The sequence below is a fragment of the Fundulus heteroclitus genome, unplaced genomic scaffold (genome assembly GCF_011125445.2).
Source record: "Fundulus heteroclitus isolate FHET01 unplaced genomic scaffold, MU-UCD_Fhet_4.1 scaffold_47, whole genome shotgun sequence".
Lineage (NCBI taxonomy): Eukaryota > Metazoa > Chordata > Actinopteri > Cyprinodontiformes > Fundulidae > Fundulus > Fundulus heteroclitus.
Window position 1 is genome coordinate 703,944 of NW_023396890.1, and position 20,522 is coordinate 724,465.

General features: G+C 40.7%; 1 protein-coding gene across 1 annotated transcript; it reads left to right on the forward strand.

Moving 5' to 3' along the window:
- Positions 1-1,448: 1,448 nt before the first annotated feature.
- Positions 1,449-18,541, forward strand: rhot2 (ras homolog family member T2). The gene is made up of 19 exons (XM_036132055.1): positions 1,449-1,648; positions 4,750-4,808; positions 5,460-5,541; positions 5,632-5,675; positions 7,300-7,353; positions 7,455-7,507; positions 9,331-9,439; positions 9,550-9,651; positions 9,781-9,879; positions 9,968-10,076; positions 10,156-10,276; positions 11,916-12,000; positions 12,084-12,229; positions 12,310-12,410; positions 13,934-14,064; positions 14,161-14,241; positions 14,313-14,435; positions 16,390-16,592; positions 17,544-18,541. Exons 1-19 carry the CDS (start codon positions 1,612-1,614, stop codon positions 17,659-17,661), a joined length of 1,857 nt encoding a protein of 618 aa, XP_035987948.1. The 5' UTR covers positions 1,449-1,611; the 3' UTR covers positions 17,662-18,541.
- The last annotated feature ends 1,981 nt before the right edge of the window (positions 18,542-20,522 follow it).

Consider the following 20,522-nt stretch of genomic DNA (forward strand, 5'->3'; position numbering starts at 1 on the left):
TCTGGTTTTCCGTTTCACAACTAGCCACTACTTTTTGTTGCTTTATGACATAAAGTCCCGACAAAGTGCAGCAAAGTTTGTTGTAACGCAGCAGAAGGTGTGAAAACTTTAGTGAGGCTGATGTTCATCGTTGGGATCCAACAAGATGTTTATATTCAGTATTTATTGTTCATACAGATAAAAATACCACTTAGCAAAGACCTTATGAATAAAATGTAATTGTGACTCACATGTTGATTCAGCTCTTTTTTCAATCAATATTTTTGTAACTATAATTTTGAATCTTTTAATCAGGTGAATTTGTAGTTATGTTTTAATATTTGTGTGGTAAGAAGCTAAGACATTGTGGAAAATAACTTTGCTGTTGTTAAACGAACTGATGGAGTAATTAAAGTGTCCAAAATGATCACTAATGATGTTGTGACTACTGCCATCATCAACCTGAAAGGATAAATGACTCTAGAAATGAGCCTGGTTTCTTTAAGCAAAGATCTGTAATAAACCAAATTGTCAGTTTTATTTTCCACTTTCTCCTTTTAGACGGCTAACTGGGCATCTGTTGCCTAAATGCGGTGAAAAACCTAGGATTTTTGCATCAGCATTTTCCCTTCCAACTTCGTGCAACCTGGTCAAGTGCCGCAAACATCATTATCGCTGATTAATTTACACTTTGTATAGTAGGAAAAAGTAGGTTATCAGGGCTGTGATCTTTCTGTTGGCTTAACCCAGGTCCTCTAGGGTTGTGACCTAAGGCTGCGCGATTAATCCATTAATTACAATTTATTAAGACTTTATTTTTGGGAAATCGGGATTTCATTTTGCCAACGCACCCATTGAGCTGCCGTGAAGAGAACAGCAGCAATGCTGGAAATATATTTAGGAAAATATATTGTCAAAATATTATAAAGAGGAAACTTCTTTAACCACAATATAGGACACTTTAATTTATTCATTTACTTTTTAAATTAGTTTGAAGTGAAGCCTGTTCTCAGCTCATTGCGTAAAACCGTTAGAAACAAACAGTTTTATTTTCATTGTTTAAGCGGATCAGCTTTTGATGCTGATGTGCTAAAAAAAAAAGTTTTAGTATTTCTTTGTTAGCAAAAAAAAAAAAAAAGTTAACTTTACAAGACGCCCAATGTTTCTCAGTTTAATGCATGGGGGAGGCTGGGCTTTTTCTTATGAAAATACTACTTTATCCTCGCGATTTCACAACTTTGTTCTTGTAATATTCTAACTTTAGTCTCTTAAATGATCGACTTTCAACACAAGTCGTCACATTCAGCTTTAGAGGACACAGGTATTGTTTGGGTCACATGTGAAACGAAGGTGTTCACCCAGAGCTGCACGCAAACAGGTTTACAGATCACGCATAACACGTGAACTGATAGTGGCTCCAGCCTGAGGTGCAGTAAACGGTTCGTCCAGCAGGGGTCGCCGTTCTGCGCTCTCCGCTCCGTGACCCGGAACTGCATGAGTTTCACCTTGGCTGCGGCTCTGCGGGGAGGCGACACGTTTGGCTCCAGCTTGGTATCTTTGACGTTCAGATGAGAGATAAATGTCTGCGTAGCAGCGCGGCCCGGCTAGCTGTTCCCCTGAGAAAAAGGAAACATGAAGCAGGACGTCAGGATACTTTTACTGGGGGAACGTAAGTGTTTACCTGCTAGCTACGCGGCTAGCTAGCATTAGCCGGAGCAGCTAAGTAACTCACCAACTTACAGCCGAGCTAACTTTGGTGGTTCCGGAAAGTGCGTCGCATTTTTCCTCCGAAGCGGCTTTGCCTTTTCTAATAAAAATGTGTTTTTATCCGGATCTTGTTGTGTTGCGACCATTAATGTCCTAAAAACCAACCGAGTGTTTCACCTCCAAAAGTTTCAACTGACAGTTAAGCTAACGGTGTGCATCCCTGATGAATTTGTGTTAGAATTACTTAAAATCACAGACATGGCACATAAATCGTGCCCTATGGTGCAGATCGATCATAAAAAGGTGAAAGAGACGTTTTTAAATAATAAAAACGTTGGTTTTAGTTTCAGACAGCAGCTAAAAAGATGCCCTGACAGGTTTACAGCTGATTAAAGCAACAAACAATGAAAACATTTCTGTACCTACAGAAGACCAGAGGAGACTTTCATTTTTTTAAACTTAGAGTACAAGTTAAATGTTATCTAAAATGACTCTAGTCAAATGGTAGCTGTTTGGTCTTAACCTGGGATTTAATTTAGAAAATGATGTCGTCTGAACGACCACATTATAAAGTTATTTGCAAATTACTAGAAGCCAGGTTTAGGGTTTTCCAAAACATAAAATCTTTGAAGCCTTAATTTTTCACAGACGGTAATTTAAAACGGTGCAAATATGACGATCTGCTCTGTTTACTGTATAATAAGTTGACCTCTAAATGGCACAACGGACTCAGCAGATGGAAAATAACCAGGAGTGTTCTGATATACAACTTTTTCACCTCCGATACCATACCATAGCTTTGAATATCTGCCGAATTATACATACTTTAATTACTTATTTTGTAGCGTGTAATGTTAGAAAAAGGCTTGATCAAGTGAATTTACTCAGAGAACAATAATCAATATGAGAACTGACCCATTTGTTGGAATGTTCTACAATTGTATGAAATCAAAACATATATAAATCATAAAACCCTTAACGAAAGCTCAATAAGTCCAATAAAAACAAATAACTTTAAAGTGCAAATAACATTTCCTTTAGCTGCTATATGGTGGAAACAACTGAAGGTGTAGAAAAAAAAAACATTATCCATTGTCCAGCTGTGCAAAGTTAAGAGTCCACAGCTGCAATGTCTAAAGACATGAACATTGGTCTTAGTTTTTACTAAAACAACAGTATAAATCAAATTAACATTTAATAATGAGATCAAAAACATAGAATTAAGTAACTGAATTGATGAGGAGACAGTTTTGTCTACAAAGTAGTGGCGGTTCAGCATAATGAGGCGCTTAATTAAGTCATTATTCACCACCGACAGGCTGGTCATCAAGCACAATAAACTGGGCTTTTTCTTTTCCGTTATAGCAAAAGGCTTTTAGGCCGTCCTGTGAGAGTTTTTCACGTTTTGCAAAAGTTTCAGACATTTGTTGTTTGAAGTAGCCAGAGGTTTGTTTCTTCGCCTCCGTAGTTTTGTGAAAATCCTCTTTTTTTTTTTTTTTGTGATGCTGCTTCAAATACGATGAGGTTGTCGTATTAAACGGTGTTGTGCCACCTCGGGAAACTTAAGCCTGATAAGTTCTGCACTCAGATGTAACGTCTTCTTCAGACTTTAACAACAAGTACAGCCACACTGCCGATGTCGGAGATTTTAGATGCAGGCTCAAAGTCTCCCTGGAGAGAAATTTGCCTTGGATACAAGGATCAGCTGCATTGTACTACATATTCAATCACTAATAAAAGGCATCTCAGTAAAATATTACATTAAATATACAATACTAACAGCACTTCATAAATCACAGTTTGACTAAAAACAGTTTGGATATAATCCTGTAGTCGTTTTTTTGGCTGATATCTGACTTATTTCCGATAATTTCGGATCGGGACATCCCTAAAGATAACACAAGAACAACAAAGCTTGTGCAAAAACAGGAAGTCTCACTTTGACATAAACTGTAGCCGTGTTTCTGTGTTTGGTGCATTTTCTGGTTAAAATGTTTCTTCATCCAGTGAAATAACTAGAGAAGCTGCACCTGATGTTACTCAAGTAGATGTAAATCTCCTAGAAGTACAACTAGATGTCGCTTATTTACTGTATGGGACATATTACAACAGATCACCTCTCTTGTTTTTCACTTCAATTCTTTTTCACGTTTAGAAATAGGACAAAACTTGCAGGAAAATGAATGTTATTCACTAGAATAGGAAAAAAAAATCTCCCTAATAAGAAAAACTAACTTTCTTGGGATTGTAGACTCTCTCTTCGGCTCTGAGCCCCACAAATTTCTCTTATTTCCGTATTTGGGGCAGCTGGTAGCACTATTGCCTTGCAGCAAAAAGGTCTTTGGTTCGAAACCCCGGCCTGGGGTCATTCTGCACGGAGTTTGCATCTGTGTACGTGTGTGGGCTCTCTCCGGGTACTCCGGCTTCCTCCCACAGTCCGACAACATGACTTAGGTTAACCGCCGCCTCTCACCCAATGCATGCATAGATAGATAGATAGATAGATAGATAGATAGATAGATAGATGCTTCAACAATTAAATCTTCTAACAATATAAATCATCTCAACAAAATAAACAGAAATTGCTGCTCGATTAAAAGCTGATTTATTGACACGTTCACACATACAGTTCAGTAAGTGAACCAGCAGAAAAGACCAGAAGTGTGAAAAGATGCTCTATGCCTGCTGTAAGCGATCATAGACAACATTAATTAATAATAATTATCATTCATCCTTTGCATTTAACCCGAGGAGCAATCTGTGATCAACAGTGTTGCTCAGGGACCCAGAATGGCAGATTGAGTTTCAAACTGGCAACCTTTGAGGCCTCTCATTGCCTAACCAGTAGGCCGCCGCTTTCTTAGGATAAAGCCCCCGTCTTAATAAACCAACAGTGGAAACCCATCCAGCATTTTAAAAACCTAAATTATTACCGCTTTAATTTCTGTTATTAATAACTGCTGCAGTTTTATTCGTCTAATAGCTCAAGCTTTTTAAGTTTTAATGCATCCATGCTGTGACATGTGACATGTTTTAATGCAATGCCCCCCCCCCCCCCCACAGCCAAGGTGGGGAAGACGTCCCTCATCATGTCTCTGGTGGGAGAAGAGTTTCCTGAGCAGGTAGGACCGACCTGGATCGTTAATAATAAATAATAAACCTGCCGTTTGTTGAACTACAGGTAACCTCCAACAGGAGAGCTGTCGCTTTAGTTAACTGTTAAAATAAATCCTAAAAAAAAGACAGAGAGGTGAAATAGTGCTGCATGTTTGACAGTTTTGGTTTTTAGATGAGATTTTTTACCAGTTTGTTCTGATTTATAATCTCTTTGTGGAGCGGCTTAAAATCTGAAGCTTTTGTTAATTTGGGAATCTGATTTGTGTTAAAATAAGACTGCTTTGTTCTTTTGTTGCAGCATACAGGCTGCTTTACAATAACTTCAGCTTATTTTATTTTATAATCAGTTCTTCCCATGCTAGAAAAGTTAGCATTAAATTGTTTTTAGAGACTTAATTAGTTTGACTCCACATTTGCCTTCTTTCCTCCGTGAGATAATTATTCAAGGGACTCTGATTGGTTGACTTTTTAATTTCATAAACGTGAAAAATTTTTAGTATCGGCAGATTTCTATCCGTCTACCCATCATCAGTCTCCTTGCAGCTTGATTTCATATTTAAAACTTGATCTCTGTGGGAAAATTCCCGCTGAATTTCTTTAAAATGTTCAGGAACCCAGTTAGTGGTTCTCACAGAGTGATTATTTATGTTCTGCAGGTTCCACCCAGAGCCGAGGAAATCACCATCCCTGCTGACGTGACTCCAGAGAAGGTCCCCACCCACATCGTGGACTACTCCGGTATTACAGCGGCAACACGCGGCAGTTAAAATCTGATCTTCTGAATATCTGGATTTGAAGTTTAGTTTGGTTTTCCTTTGTTCCCGTCAGAAAAGGAGCAAAGTGACGAAGTCCTGAGAGACGAGATCATCAAGGTAGATCCGCCACCAACACGTCCAGCGTGTTTAAATGGACCCGGGGTTCTGCTGGGTGTAAATCTGCAGCAGTTTACGCTTCGTTAAAATCTTATCTCAGCCTGATGAATAAAACGGATCGACCTCATGTGGGTTAGAATCCGTCTGCAGGAGGATTTCTTCCCATCGGCTCGTCAGGTTACTAAAAGCTCAAACTTGATAGAAAAAAATACTCGAAACCATTTCTGGATACCCTGTCAACGTTTTTCTAGTTAAGAGAATAAAATATGGTTACTTTGTTATTTATGGCAAAACCAACAAGTAGGAGACAATTCAGTATTCGGTTGAAAAAAAAATATATAATTTAAAAGTGTTGCTTCTTTGTTTGGCAAAGCAGTAGATCAGAAACACTCAGTATTAATGTTAACATCCTTTGTGGAAGTATGTACCATTGATTCAGTCGTACTATTGTTTTATTTACCGTAGTTTTCAGACCATAAGGCGCACTAAATATTCCTCAAAGTGTGTAATATCACTCCTCCATGTCCACATCTCTCTATCGTCTCTATCAGGAGGACAGAGTAGCTGGACTACACTGCCCTGTTTCTAACATAAAATAAACTTTTATATTGAATTAACTTACTAGGTTTATTGTTGCTAGTGCGTACTCCAGGCTGCCTTACATGAATGAACTTCTAGTTTAGACATTACAGTCAGGCAGTCTGGTAGACAGCTCAGGGGTCCTCAGGTAGTGACACAGTGTACCGTAATGCTCCTAATATCCATTGAGAGGAGCGGCTTCTTTGCTAACCAGAGTCATACTTACACATATTAACAGATTTCTGAGCGCATTGTACCACATAGAATCAGTCAGTAAACACAACGGTGATAATAGATAAGACACACCGTCAATTTTTGAGAAGATTTAAGGATTTTAAATTGGCCTTATAGTCTGAAAAATACAGTAATTCTTATTTATTTTTTTTTATTCCTTGGTCATGACACTCCTCAGAATGCTCACTGGCGCCACCCAGTGGCAGCCCACTGCTCCCAGAGGGATGGGATAAATGAAAAATAAATTATTATTATTATTATCAAAGTATCCTTGAAAACAGGGAAGTTCAGTTGTTGTCTAAAACTTGTTTTCAGTGAGGGTTTTAAAGTCTTAGGACCCGGATGTGAAAGCACTGCAGGAGCGCTCCACAACCAAAAAGCACCTACATATATTACATTTACAAATTATTATGTTATTAAATTCAGAGAGTTGCAGCACGGTTCTCCTGCAGGACCTGATCTGTTCTGGGTCCAGATTTAACACGTTTTCATCCAACTACCACGAAACTTATGAAGCAGCAATAATCTGGAGTCAGGCACACTGCCCTGTTGCACCTCGTGTGTAATATTTTTAAAACTTTATTCTTGTTTAGTATTTTTCTTAATGCTTAGTTTGTTGTTGTGCACGTGTTCAACAACAATAAAGACTTTAAATCGAATGCATCAGATATTCCTGTAAATGCTGCAGAAACCCCAGCAGACGTCTTAAGCCTCACGCGTCGCCCTAATCTCACCAGTAAAGGTTGTTTGGAGCCTTTTGTGTAATTTCTGGTCTGAACTTTGTCGTCTTGCTCTGCCCAACCCCTCACAGGCTAATGTGGTGTGTGTGGTGTACGACGTCACCAACGAGGACACCATAGAAAAGGTAACAGCTGAATATTCAGTTAACAACGACCAGCATTGACGGTGCTGCGTGTAACTTTGGGTGTAAAATGCTGTTTAGATTCACCGTCTCTTGTTTTTCAGATCAAAACCAAGTGGATTCCTCTGGTCAATGGAGATGCAGAGAAAGGAAACAAGTATGGAGCATTTCTTAATCAACTTTGTTCTGGTAAACGGTGTTTGCTAGCGGCATGAACACTTTCGGGACGCGGTGGGACGTCCCGGCTGCTACGCATGACTACGGGTCACAGCACCTTTTATTAGAGTAAAAGACGAAGACGGACATGATTTATGGCCGTTTCCGAGGACGGGGCCTCCTGTACATCCTGTTTATTGTAACAGGCGAGGTGGAGTCTGAAGGTACAAATAGAGGGAATCGTTGTTGCTAATTTAAACATAGCCACGTTCTATGCTTATAAAAAAAAACGTTTAATCATGGTAAAATAAGGTTATATACACCAAGCCTCCATCTTGATAATGTTTTGACGGTCTTTTTTTGAGCCGAAAGATAATTCGCTCTCAGGCACAATTAGCAGTTATAAACAGACGTGGCGCCACCTAGTTACAGTATCTGAGCAAAACTATCATAATTAATAAATTATGATTTGCTTAATTAATAAATCAAAATTAAATTATGCAGGACTGAGCCTGACTCTCTGCAACGCCTCGCAGTAACGCAGCAGCATGGCGTGATGAAGACCAACGTTATTACCGTATTTTCTGGACTATAAGTCGCACCAGCCATAAAATGCATTATAAAGAAGGAAAAAACATATATAAGTCGCACTGGAGTATAAGTCGCATTTTTGGGGGAACTTTATTTGATAATATACAACATCAAGAACAGACATGTCATCTTGAAAGGCAATCTTAAATAAAAATAGAACGGAGGCAACAACAGGCTGAATAATTGTACGGTTAGCTTACGCTACATGACACAACTGAGAACGTGCCTGGTACGTTAACCTAACATATTAAAACCTAATCAGATAACTATAGCATAAATAACATGCGAAGAAGTTAACCAAAGCGCCTGTGTCACTCCAAATAACTAAAATCCAGTGAAATCTTCATCCTCAGTGTCATTTTCAAATAACTCTGTTAACTCCAGAGGTAGAAGATGCGTTACTTCTGCTTCTACGTTGCTTACGTCTGATTCAACGCAGGCCTAGAGCGCCCTCTGGCGGTTTGGTGTGAAAATAACAGGTGTAACGATATACCGGTAAAAATGTGTAATAATTTCACACATAAGTCGCTCCAGAGTATAAGTCGCACCCCCGGCCAAACTATGAAAAAAAACTGCGACTTATAGTCCGGAAAATACGGTAATTAAATTAAACGATTTACAGCAACTTTAAGAGCCTCATATCAGAACATTTACTCACGTCGGTCAACTCTGCGCAACGACCCGTTACGCTAAAAGTTATGGCTAAATTAGACCGCTAGCGTAGCGGTGCTACGTGCTAAGCTAATGTGCTAAGCTAACAGTATGACGCGGATGCTTCAGAGCAACTTATAGCTCATGTGAATCAGTGAAGTTGTAACAGAGCTGTAAGCTAGCGCTAGCTGCTATTAGCTTCACAGACAGCCCAGTAACAGGTTCTGTCTCAGTCTGGTTCCTTAGAGCAGCACCACGCAACGCTCTGCTGCGTGAATGCAGTCTAAAACAGAGAAACAACATACATGTTCAGTCTTTGTTGTCTATAAGTTAATGTTTAAGTTAATTTTTAAGTGCTACACGAGCAGGATAGTTTTCACGAGCCTACACCGCCCTCTGGTGGCTGCAAATGGTAATGTTTACTCCTTGGTTCATGCTGGTTAATATGAATTGCCATTTAAAGTTGATATATTAGTCGTACCTGAATATAAGTGGCAGGATGAGCCAAACTATGAAGAAAAGTGTGACTTATAGTGTGAAAAATACGGTAATAGTCGCAATAACAGAAGCTTGTTCTGTCAGGGTGCCCATCATCCTGGTGGGGAATAAGTCTGACCTGCGCAGCGGCAGCTCCATGGAGACCATCCTTCCCATCATGAACCAGTTCTCTGAGATTGAGACGTGCGTCGAGGTGAGGCTCCATCTTCTCCTCGCTCCGCGCTGCATGGTTCGATATCCTGGATTAACCTTAAATGTTTGAGGCCAAACCTTTTCCGCTCTGTCTCTCCGGTTCTCTCTAAGTGTTCTGCAAAGAACCTGAAGAACATTTCTGAGCTGTTCTACTACGCACAGAAGGCCGTTCTCCACCCCACCGCTCCTCTTTACGACCCCGAGGACAAACAGGTGAGCAGTTTTTACATCTGTTGCACCTGCGTGTCTTCAGCTTTGGTTTTAATAGAACTATTTAGTTGTAAATGCAGAACCTTAAACATCTACGAGTGGCAGGCGTTAACGACCCGTTCTTCTCTGCAGCTGAAACCAGCGTGCGTTCGAGCTCTGAGCCGAATCTTCTACATTTCCGACCAGGACAACGACCGGATCCTCAGCGATGCCGAGCTCAACAGCTTCCAGGTTCCACACTAATTCCCCCCCCCACCTTCTCTCCCCGCCTCCGGTTCTGTGCCAGCGTGAAAAAGATTTGATGTTTTCCTGTTTTTAGAAATCCTGTTTTGGGAATCCTTTGGCGCCACAAGCGCTGGAGGATGTGAAGACGGTGGTGTGGAAGAACACCAGCGACGGGGTGCAGGACAACGGCCTGACCCTGAACGGTAGGCGGCGCTGCTCGATGGATTTTTGTCTGGAGGCCGCGTTTTCAACCCGTCTGCTGATGTTCTGCTTTTCTTTCAGGTTTCCTGTTTCTGAACACCTTATTCATCCAAAGGGGCCGACATGAGACCACGTGGACGATCCTCAGGAAGTTTGGATACGACGACAACCTGGAGCTGACTGATGATTACCTGTACCCTGAGTTAGTGCTGTCAACGCATCGCTTATTATTATTATTATTATCTTTTTAAGATTATGTGGAACCAGTGGCCTTTATTGAAAGCAATCAGACAGGAAATAGGTGGGGGAGGGGGGGGGATGACGTGCAAGGCAAGGCAATTTTATTTATATAGCACAATTCAGTACAGAGACAATGCAAAGTGCTTTACATGATTAAAATATAGGAAAATAAAACGGAATAAAAGCAAGTAGGAATAAAATGTAGAAATAAAAAAGAACAGTTTAACTAGAACAGTCAAAGGCAATCCTAAACTAATGTGTTTTTAATCTTTATTTAAAGGAACTCAGGCTTTCTGCACTTTTACAGTTTTCTCAAAGTTTGTTCCAGATAAACATAGGAAGCAGTCGGGACCCTTATCCTCGTTTCAGACTGCATTTATTTTATTTTACATATAAAAACCTATGAAAGGTTGTTTTTTTAACTAACTTTTTATTGAGTGCGTTTCTAAATTTTTATACATCCGCCAAAACCATTTCTCAACTAGTCTTAACACAGTTATCCAAATTAAATTCACTACAGTACACACATGAGCTAGATGACAACTATACTTTTGGTAATTTTAACATTTTATTCTAACTCGCATAACCTCGTGAGAAAAAAAGAAATCCCAATCAATTCCTTTCTTCACTTCTTCCTTATTCATAGATGTATCTACATTTGTCCACTTCCATACAAACACAGTCATATTTTTATTTTATTTTAACAAAAGGAGAGGAAAGAAAAGCACCCTAAGAAAAAAAAACAATAAAGATTAAAGAAAGCTTTAAATATGTGACACTAAGAGATTCTTGACCGTAATTTTCTCACATGCTAAATTCTCTCCACGAGGGGAACAAGATGTTTTCCAATGTAGCCTAAATATCTCCTCCGTCTCTTTTTCCCATTGTACTTTTATAAATAATGTGTTGCTTTATGGAAGATGTTTTAAAGGAACATAGCCAGTGCCAAAAAGACCAGAATCCAGTTGGTTATGATAAAATAAGACCGTATACTCCAAGCGTCCGTCCAAAAAGTGTTTTGATGGTCATTTCTCAGCCTAAATGGAACGTCAGCACTGAGCGCGATGAGCTGACATGAACAGGTGGCGTCATCTACTGGCAGTACTGCAGAACTGTTAGAAACGGTCGCCATTGACGCAGCTACTAAATAAATCCCCGCCGAGTTTTATCCGTCTTGGAATAAAATATCTTTTTATGGCTTTTCACATTTCATCTTGGACCTTTTTTTTCCCCCTTAAGAGACAAAATTAACTAATTCTACGGCAGCAGGACGTGATCTTTCAGAAAATCAATGAACGCAAACCAGAGTTACTGCCGTATAAATTAAAAAATGTCAAATAACGCGATTATGTAATAATATAAGGCTTCTAGAAAAGTATGAAAAATAAGAGCATTACCACGTCTTATCCCTATGCCATCATATAAAACTTGCAGCCACATTTTCATTCATCCGTTTCCACGTTTCTATGGTAAAAATTGCCATAAAATGAATTTTAAAAGCTGTTTTGTGGTATTTAGCTATTCCTCTGGTCCTCTGGCTGTTTTTCTGTTGTCTTGCTCGTAGTTTTCAGCTTGAAATGTTTTTTTTCGTCTGTTTCCAGACTCAGAGTCCCCGCCGGCTGCAGCACAGAGATCAACCAGCTCGGCCACCAGTTCCTGCAGCGGTTGTTTGACAAGTACGACGAAGTGAGTGACAGCCTGGGCCCCGTCAGTAAAATGTCATAAAGGTTCGTCCTGTCTCACCAGGCTGGCCTGTGTTTCCGTCTCAGGATAAGGACTCGGCTCTGTCCCCGGCGGAGCTGAAGAACCTGTTCTGCGTGTGTCCTTACATGCCGTGGAGCGCCGACGTCTTCCTGACGGTGCCCACCACAGAGCAGGGCTACATCTCTAATCAGGGCTACCACTGCCAGTGGATGTAAGTAACGTTTACCCTGAGAGAAGCTCAGCGTCGGCCATGCTTGTCACTCACTCACACGCCGGCCCTTTTGCATGCAGGCTTTCTGCGTACCTGGACGTGCACCGCTGCCTGGAGCACCTTGGATACCTGGGCTACCCGATCCTGACCGAACAAGCGTCTCAGACTGCTGCCATCACAGGTGTGTGAGCATCGCTTTGCCTGCAGACGGTCCTGGTCTGGAGCTTCCATGTTAGAAAGGCCGGTTTCTCAGTCATTCTTAAGCATTGGGGGGATTTCCTGTGTTTATCACATTCACTGCACCCCTGATAGGTTTTATTTAAGTGTGTTTGTTCCTTTTTTTCCACGATATCAACACCAAAACACACCTGTGGATAAATAGCCCAGCACTGGGTGCAATTAGCAGAAATAAACAGACATGGCGCCATCTAGTGACAGTATCACAGAACTATCATAATGTCTGCTTGCTTAATTAATAAATCAATTATAAATAATGGTGGACTCAGCCTGACTCTCTGCAACGCCTCTCAGTAAAGCCGCAGCTCGGCGTGATGAAGACCAAAGTTATTAATTAAATAAACCGATCTACAGCAACTTTAAGAGCCTCATATCAGAACGTTTACTCACGTCAGTCAACTCTGCGTCACATCTGAGCCTCGGCAGGTTCAGCGTCTGATTCAGTGAACACCAACGTTCAGACTGGATTCCCAGAGACATTCCAGGCTTTTCGCTCCAGGAATCATATTTTTTAGCACTTTTTTTTCACTGGATCTTGGACCTTTCTTCATTGTTTCATTGGGAGAAGCTAATAGCCATTAGCTGCTTCCTTGTTTTATCCCTTGTTGAGCATGCTAGGTGCGTACTTCCTCTGTTATTAAAAATAAACACTAAAGGCTTTATTTACTAACAGATTGAGCAAAACCAAAGCATAAAACACCAAAATAAGAACTAATACTCCAGCAGGAGTTCATAATCTTTCATAAAAACTTATATATTAAGTAGAAAAGAAAGTCAATTAACGTGGCTATACACTTTTAAACGTCACCTCGTTTAACTATAAAAGGTTTTCCCAGAAGTCGAAGTTGAAGGTATTAGCTTTATATTCTGGGTCTTCACTTTCTTGCCCCTTTATTAAGCTGACTTCTCTGTTTAGCATTTCCTGAATCAGACTTTGTGCTTCCTCAGTTGTTCTTGAACAAACTTTCAGCTTGTCACGGTCTGCACAGTTTTTGTTCTGTTTTAGCATTTCAGTATCTTTAGATTGTTTCACTCCTTGTTTGATATCTCAGTCTTTTCTTAGTTATCTTGGTTCATTCCAGGCTTTTCCCTCTTTGAATCATATTGTTGCCGTTTTTTCACTGGATCTTGGACCTTTCTGCATTGTTTCACTGGGAGATGCTAATAGCCGTTAGCTGCTTCCTTGTTTTAACCCCTGCTGAGCATGCTCAGTGCGTACTTCCTCTGTTATTAAAAATATACACTAAAGGCTTTATTTACTAACAAACTGAGCAAAAACAAAGCGTAAAACACCAAAATAACGACTAATACGCCAGCAGGACGTGATAATCTTTAATAAAACACTTTGTATGAAGTGTTGGAATTATCTTCATGACAAATAATGAACCAACATGCTTGTATAATATGTGCCGCCCTAATTATAGAAGTTGTAGAAATAGATTTGCTGTTCATTTGTCCAACATGCAGTGACTCGGGACAAAGCGGTGGATTTGGAAAAGCGTCAAACTCAGAGGTCCGTGTTTCTCTGCAAGGTGATCGGACCGCGAGGGACCGGCAAGAGCGCCTTCCTGCAGTCGTTTGTGGGCCGCGGCGTTGTGGTACGACCCGCCGGCCGGTCTGGAGCTCAGAGGAAGTGTGAGAAATGGTGCCGTCTCTGTTGAAACGTGATGGCTGCTTGTTTTTCTCCTCATCAGACTAAAGGGAATCCCAGCAGTGCCTTCTCGTCGTTTGTCGTAAACAGAGTTCAAGTCGGCAACCAGGAGAAATACCTGATTGTAAGTATGCCGATGGTGATGCCGACCCTTAACCTCTGACTGACGCCTGATTGGCCCTCACCTCTGTGCAGCTGAACGAGGTCGACGTGGAGACGGAGTTCCTGAAGGCGTCAGACGCTTCCTGCGACGTCGCCTGTCTCATGTACGACTCCAGCGACCCCCATTCCTTCGACTACTGTGCCAGTATATACAAGGTTAGCGGCAAAGTCATTTAATCAATATAACCAGCTAAATATTCAATTTATGTTCAATTTATTGAACACTGATATATTAATAGGAAAATAAAGTGTATTTGGTTCAAAGCATTTAACGTATCACAAAAACCAAAAATGTCCCAAATGTCTGATTTTTAGGGACGAAGGCGCTTCTAAAACCCACTGATCTCTATTTATTCACTGGATGCTGATTGGCCGTATATAATACACGCCGCTGTGAAGCCACCAGCCGCCATATTGGTACTCCCTATTTTCCTCTAGTAACTAGGGAATATGTGCGCTACAGCATCGAATAACGATGATTTTCTCATGTTCAGGGGGGGCTTAAAACTTTTAAAATGTCAAATTTCATATACTTTTATGTTATGTTCTAAAAATATCAAGTACTGAGAAAGTCATGCTCTGAAATATTTAGCATGTTATAAATAGCAATATACAAAAACACACACACACACACACACACACACATTAGGTGCTGAAATATTTGACATGTTATTTATATTATATATATATATATATATATATATATATATATATATATAATATAAATAACATGTCAAATATTTCAGCACTTAATTTCCTAGTAGTTGATAGTGTTAGAACATCCACTGACTGTAGAATTACCTGTGAAACGTTTTCACTCAGCCAGAAAACTGCTTGTTGTTGCAACCAAATCCTGTGGCATTCTGGGAGAGTAGGGAGTAGCAAGATGGCGGCCAGTGACTTCAGCACTCCAGTGAATAAATAGAGATCAGTGTCACTACCCGATCCGTACCATCAGCTCATTTGCGCAAGCGCGAAGTGAATAACTTCCGGGTCGCCAAAATAATAATGTAATTATGGTGCTTAAAATACTTATTTCTATAGTTAAATCATTAAATAATGCTAAACTATATTGTAAATAAAATAGTGAAGACTTTTCTGAAAGAAACTGATACGTTTTACATTCTCTCCATTGTATTGCTTAATGTCATCATCAGATGTGCTCAGAAGTCCGGGAAGATATCATTGCATAACGTTTATTTGTATTGTCTGAATGCAATCTGTTAGTTTTATTGCTTGTTCAAACAGGACTGGAAAAAAATATTTCATCCAAATTATACGGGGAATTTTGTATAATAAATAAATAAATCTTGTTCTGAACATTTATTTTACTAGAAAGTTAAAATTATCGATTGAGTTTTTAGCGCCCTCTGGTGTACACATCATAAACTAGAGAAGACCTCTATCCGCATTGTTTTTTTTTTTTTTTTTTACAAAAACGAACAGAACAGGGAATAGAACAAAGAACACACACAAAGCGAAGGCAAACCTTATTAAAATACATTTATTAAGCGCAAAATACGAACATATGCAAATCAAATAAATGATTAAAAAAACTTCAAACTTCAAAAAAATTCTAAATCAAATACGTTTCTGTACTCCTATATGTGATTATAGCTGGGGGTTTAAGTACTTTAAGAAATGGTTTATATATTTTTATTCCCTAACCACAACTAGGAAACATTTTTGCTATTAAAAAACAATGTATTTTTTATGTATTTCTGTTGTTTAATTTTTAGAATATGCAATATAGCTGCAAATATAAAGATATACAAAAAGAAATCCCTGCCTCGAAAAAATACAAAAGAATAAAAAAGTAAGCAAAAACGAAATATTTCCTACCGGAAGTTATTCTGTTCGCGCACGCACAAATGAGCTGATGGTACGGATCGGGTAGTGACAATCAGTGCTAAAATGCTGTCGGCCGTTCCACAAATTCGTCTCACTTCCTCGCTGTGAACAGTAATGGCGCCCCCTAGGGGTTGGGAGGTATATTGATGTTGAAAGCCAGAATATCGATATTAAACATTTTTAAAAACATTGATATTAATCTTTTTATTGATTTTTATGCACAGCCCCACTAAAGTTTCTCCATGTCTTCAACACGCAGCAACATTACATGGACAGCAACATCCCGTGTGTGCTGGTTGCCTCCAAGGTGGACCTCCCTGAAGCCAAGCAGTTCCACGGCATGACTCCTGCAGAGTTCTGCTACAAACACCGACTCCCTCCGCCGCTGCCTTTCTCCAGCCTGCAGCCCGACTCCAGCAGCAGGAACATCTACAGCAGGCTGGCCTGGGCGGCCATGTTCCCGTACGTGTCTGTAGACTCGGTGGAAGCATAGACATAATATAAGAGTAGACGCGTCATTGGGCGGGTTCTGCCTATGCTGAGATGCGTCAGAGCATCCGCCATCTTTAATGTGGCAAATCTGCAGTTACTCAGTCACGTAAACAGCATCAGAGGGACTTTAATCTCTGAATATACTTTGTATTCGTAGTATTTTTGTTTTTGTAATATTACAAGTTTATTTTCGTATCCCTTTAGCTTCATTCTCCTGAGTTTATTCTTCTAAAGAATATTTAAAATAATCTAACCTGGCCCTATTACTCCAGGAGTGAAATAATTCTGCAAACTGTGATTATTCTGTAAATGTTCCCTCTTAATTCTCATAATATGATGTTTTTATCATAACATTATCACTTTCGTGTTTTGTTTTTTTTTTTTTTACTTTATTGACCTAGGATTTTTTCTCTCATATTGTTCATTTTACCTCTTTAATACTCCCCCAAAAAGTCTGTTCCTAAAGGTTCACATGTGACACGGTTTTATGAAATAATGAAGACCACAATGTTTAGATTTAACAAATTGATCCTTATATTCATAACACATACACACACATATATGCATTATATATATATACATTATATATATATATATATATATATATATATATATATATATATATATATATATATATAGATATATATAGATATAGATATATAGATATATATAGATATAGAAGGCAGATACAAGTAGTGAAATCAGTCAGAATACATTTCCATGCAGCACAGGAATGAGGCATCTTCTCTGATCCACGTTCAAAATAACAGAACTCAACTTCTTTCTGCCACATACAATATGGCGGTTATGTTGACGTGCGATCCTGCGCCCTATGACGCGTCTACGTATATGATGTCTGTGGGTGGAAGACGCTCGCTGGGCCGGGCTTTTGTCTGAAGGTCTGTCCTCTTTCTGTTGCAGCCACCTGAACGGCTCCGACATGAGCAGCACCTCCTTCTGGCTGAGGGTGGCGCTGGGCTCGGCCGTGGTCGCCGTTCTGGGTTTTGCCGTCTACAGAGCCGTGGCCAGGCTAAAATGACCCGCGCCGGATTTTACTTTCTTTTTTAAACGCGATGCTTCATCCGTCATGACCAGAACCACTGAACTCTGAACTGGACCCTCATCCCCTCTAGTTTCTTCATCCTCCAGGAAGCTGTCCGCCTTTCTGTCCCGATCTGGTGACCGTGTTGTTCCCTCTGCCGCCGTGCCCCGCTTCGTTTGCCTTACGCTCGACCCGGCCCGCTGGAGCCGGCCCGGAGAGCAGCTCCTGCTGTCCAGAAAGGTGCTTTATCACGACGAGGCGCCGCGGGAAGACGGGCTCGACTCTCCTGCTCGCCCGGCGGACTATCCGCTGAAGGTTAGAGACGATGCTCTGCATGCACGCAGTTGAAAATGATGCCAAATCAAGCAGAACCAGAGAGAGGAGATCCAGACCAGCTGCTAGCAGAACCGCTTCCTGGACTTTTCTCACCGAGACGCCCCTAAAAGGAGACTGATTGCCAAATGTGACATTGTTCCCCCTCAGCACCATTTTCTGTTAATGTTCAGAGCAGCTCCTCCTGTGATGGAAGGCTGCGTCGCTGCATGAAGGTTTTAATAATGTTTGCTGTAAAACTCAGAGACGAAGCCAAGTGAACGCCGAATGCTGTGATGTTGAAGGAAAACACGATTTGGTTGTTTTTTTATGTGCCTCCAGTTTCCTGCTTCCTCTGCTCGTCCGTAAAGTTGCAGCGGCGCGACTGAAGCGGACTTTTCCTTTCCAGAACCTGCAGTCAGGGCGTGATGTGTGGCGAGGCTGAGACCCGGTCGGTTCCCGCTGGAAACGTTTCTCTTGACTTTTCAAACACTTTTCTTACTGAGACTGAACTGATTTTGATGCTTAATAAAAGAGCCAGACTGAGTGGAAGCTTCTGACCAGAGGTCTGTTGTGGTCGTCTTCTGCTCTCTCCTTCCAGAACCATAAAGCTCACGTTATCCAGCAGGTCTTAGTCCAGCTCAGCGGCTGGAGCAGCAGGTTCTCATCATGGAGCCGATACATTTCATCTGTCGGGTCAAAACGGACCAACGTCTCTTTTTCCGCCTTATTTATCTACGCTACGATTAATCAAAGTATGCAAACTTGCTCCTTCGCCCCGATAATGGAGGTCAGGCGCTCAGCGTGGTTCTGTGACGGTCAGTGCCTGTGCAGCAGTTCAGCAATACCCTGATGAGCTTAGCAGATATTTAAATTCAATTCAATTTTATTTATATAGCGCCAATTCATGAAACACGTCACCTTCAAGTCTCTTTCTAAAGTCAGACTCCATCAGATCCTCCAGGTTGGTGAGAAAGTTTCCTCTCTAAGGAAACCCAGCAGGTTGCATCAAGTCTCTCCAAGCAGCATTCACTCCTCCTGAAAGAGCGTAGAGCCACAGTGGACAGTCGTCTGCATTGTTGATGGCTTTGCAGCAATCCCTCATACTCAGCATGCATGAAGCGACAGTGGAGAGGAAAACTCCCCTTTAACAGGGAGGAGAACCTCCAGCAGAACCAGAACCAGGCTCAGTGTGAACGCTCATCTGCCTCCACCCACTGGGGCTTAGAGAAGACAGAGCAGAGACACAGAAAGCACAGAAGCTCACATTGACCCAGGAGTACTTTCTATGTTAGAGAAGACAGAGCAGAGACACAGAAAGCACAGAAGCTCACATTGACCCAGGAGTACTTTCTATGTTAGAGAAGACAGAGCAGAGACACAGAAAGCTCAGAAACTCACATTGACCCAGGAGTACTTTCTATGGTAGAGAAGACAGAGCAGAGACACAGAAAGCTCAGAAGCTCACATTGACCCAGGAGTACTTTCTACATCAGGTTGACACGGCTACGTTCTTTCCTGCGTCGTTACAGCAAGTGTAATATACCAAACTTTAGTCACATTGTTCATTTCCAATCTCATTTACGTGCAGATTTCTGATTTCAGAGAATATCCTAGTTTTAATGACAAATTAATGCCTTTAATCGTGGAAAATTATTTGTTTTTTTGTCAAATATTTACAACTTTTCAACATCAGAGAACATCCAAGTTTTGTCTTGTCAAATATGTAAAATTAATGTTTCCTTGTGGAAATTCACTCCTCCGTCGCCAACAATTAATTTTTTTAATGTCTAATGGGCCTGATTTTAAAAGAAAATAATGATTACGAGTATAAAGTCAGTCGTTTGCACAATTGTTTCAAATACCTGATAATAATTTGATGCTGATGTGCTAAAAAGATTCAGGGTTTCCTGATACCGATAACAAAGTCCACCTCTGCAAGACGCTCAACATTCCTCGTTTTAATACGGGACGACGACTGCTTTGTTGTGAGTTCTCATAAAATTACTACTTTATTCTGGTAATTTAGGGGTCGGCAATCTGTGGCACCAGCGGAGGCTCGTTCTCTGGAGGCACGAATAGACCGTCTCCATCAGTCTGGGTCTGATGGCAGCCAGGAGAACTGGGCTGGTCTGACTGTGCCAAGTCTAAAGTTCGGTGGTGTGGGTTCTGGTGTGGGAGCATGGAGTCCAAAATCTCAAGCAGACCAAGAGATTTTGGACTCCATGCTCCCAAACTTTGTGGACTTTGGAGACAGAGCCAGGCCTTCAGGTCCAACATCAGTGTCTGACCTCAGCAATGAGCTTCTGGAAGAATCGTCAAAGGTTCCCATAAATGCTCCTGAACCTTTCGGACTGCCTTCCCAGTAAGGCTGGGCGATATGGATTAAAAAATAAATCTCCGATTTTATCATACCAAATCCGATTAATCGATTTTTTTCCTCCTTTTTGTTTCATAAAAAGAAATTAAAGAAATTATTTTAAAACCTTGCTTTTTATGTCAAGCATTTCGTCAGGGAGTTGACCTGAATTCAAAGTGCAACTAAA

Bases quoted from the DNA above. Each gene is read 5' to 3' on its own strand.
- rhot2 (XM_036132055.1), top strand. From the start codon at position 1,612: ATGAAGCAGGACGTCAGGATACTTTTACTGGGGGAAC. The intron at 7,508-9,330 runs GTATGGAGCATT...TTGTTCTGTCAG, and splicing joins GATGCAGAGAAAGGAAACAA to GGTGCCCATCATCCTGGTGG. The intron at 10,277-11,915 runs GTTAGTGCTGTC...GTCTGTTTCCAG, and splicing joins GATGATTACCTGTACCCTGA to ACTCAGAGTCCCCGCCGGCT.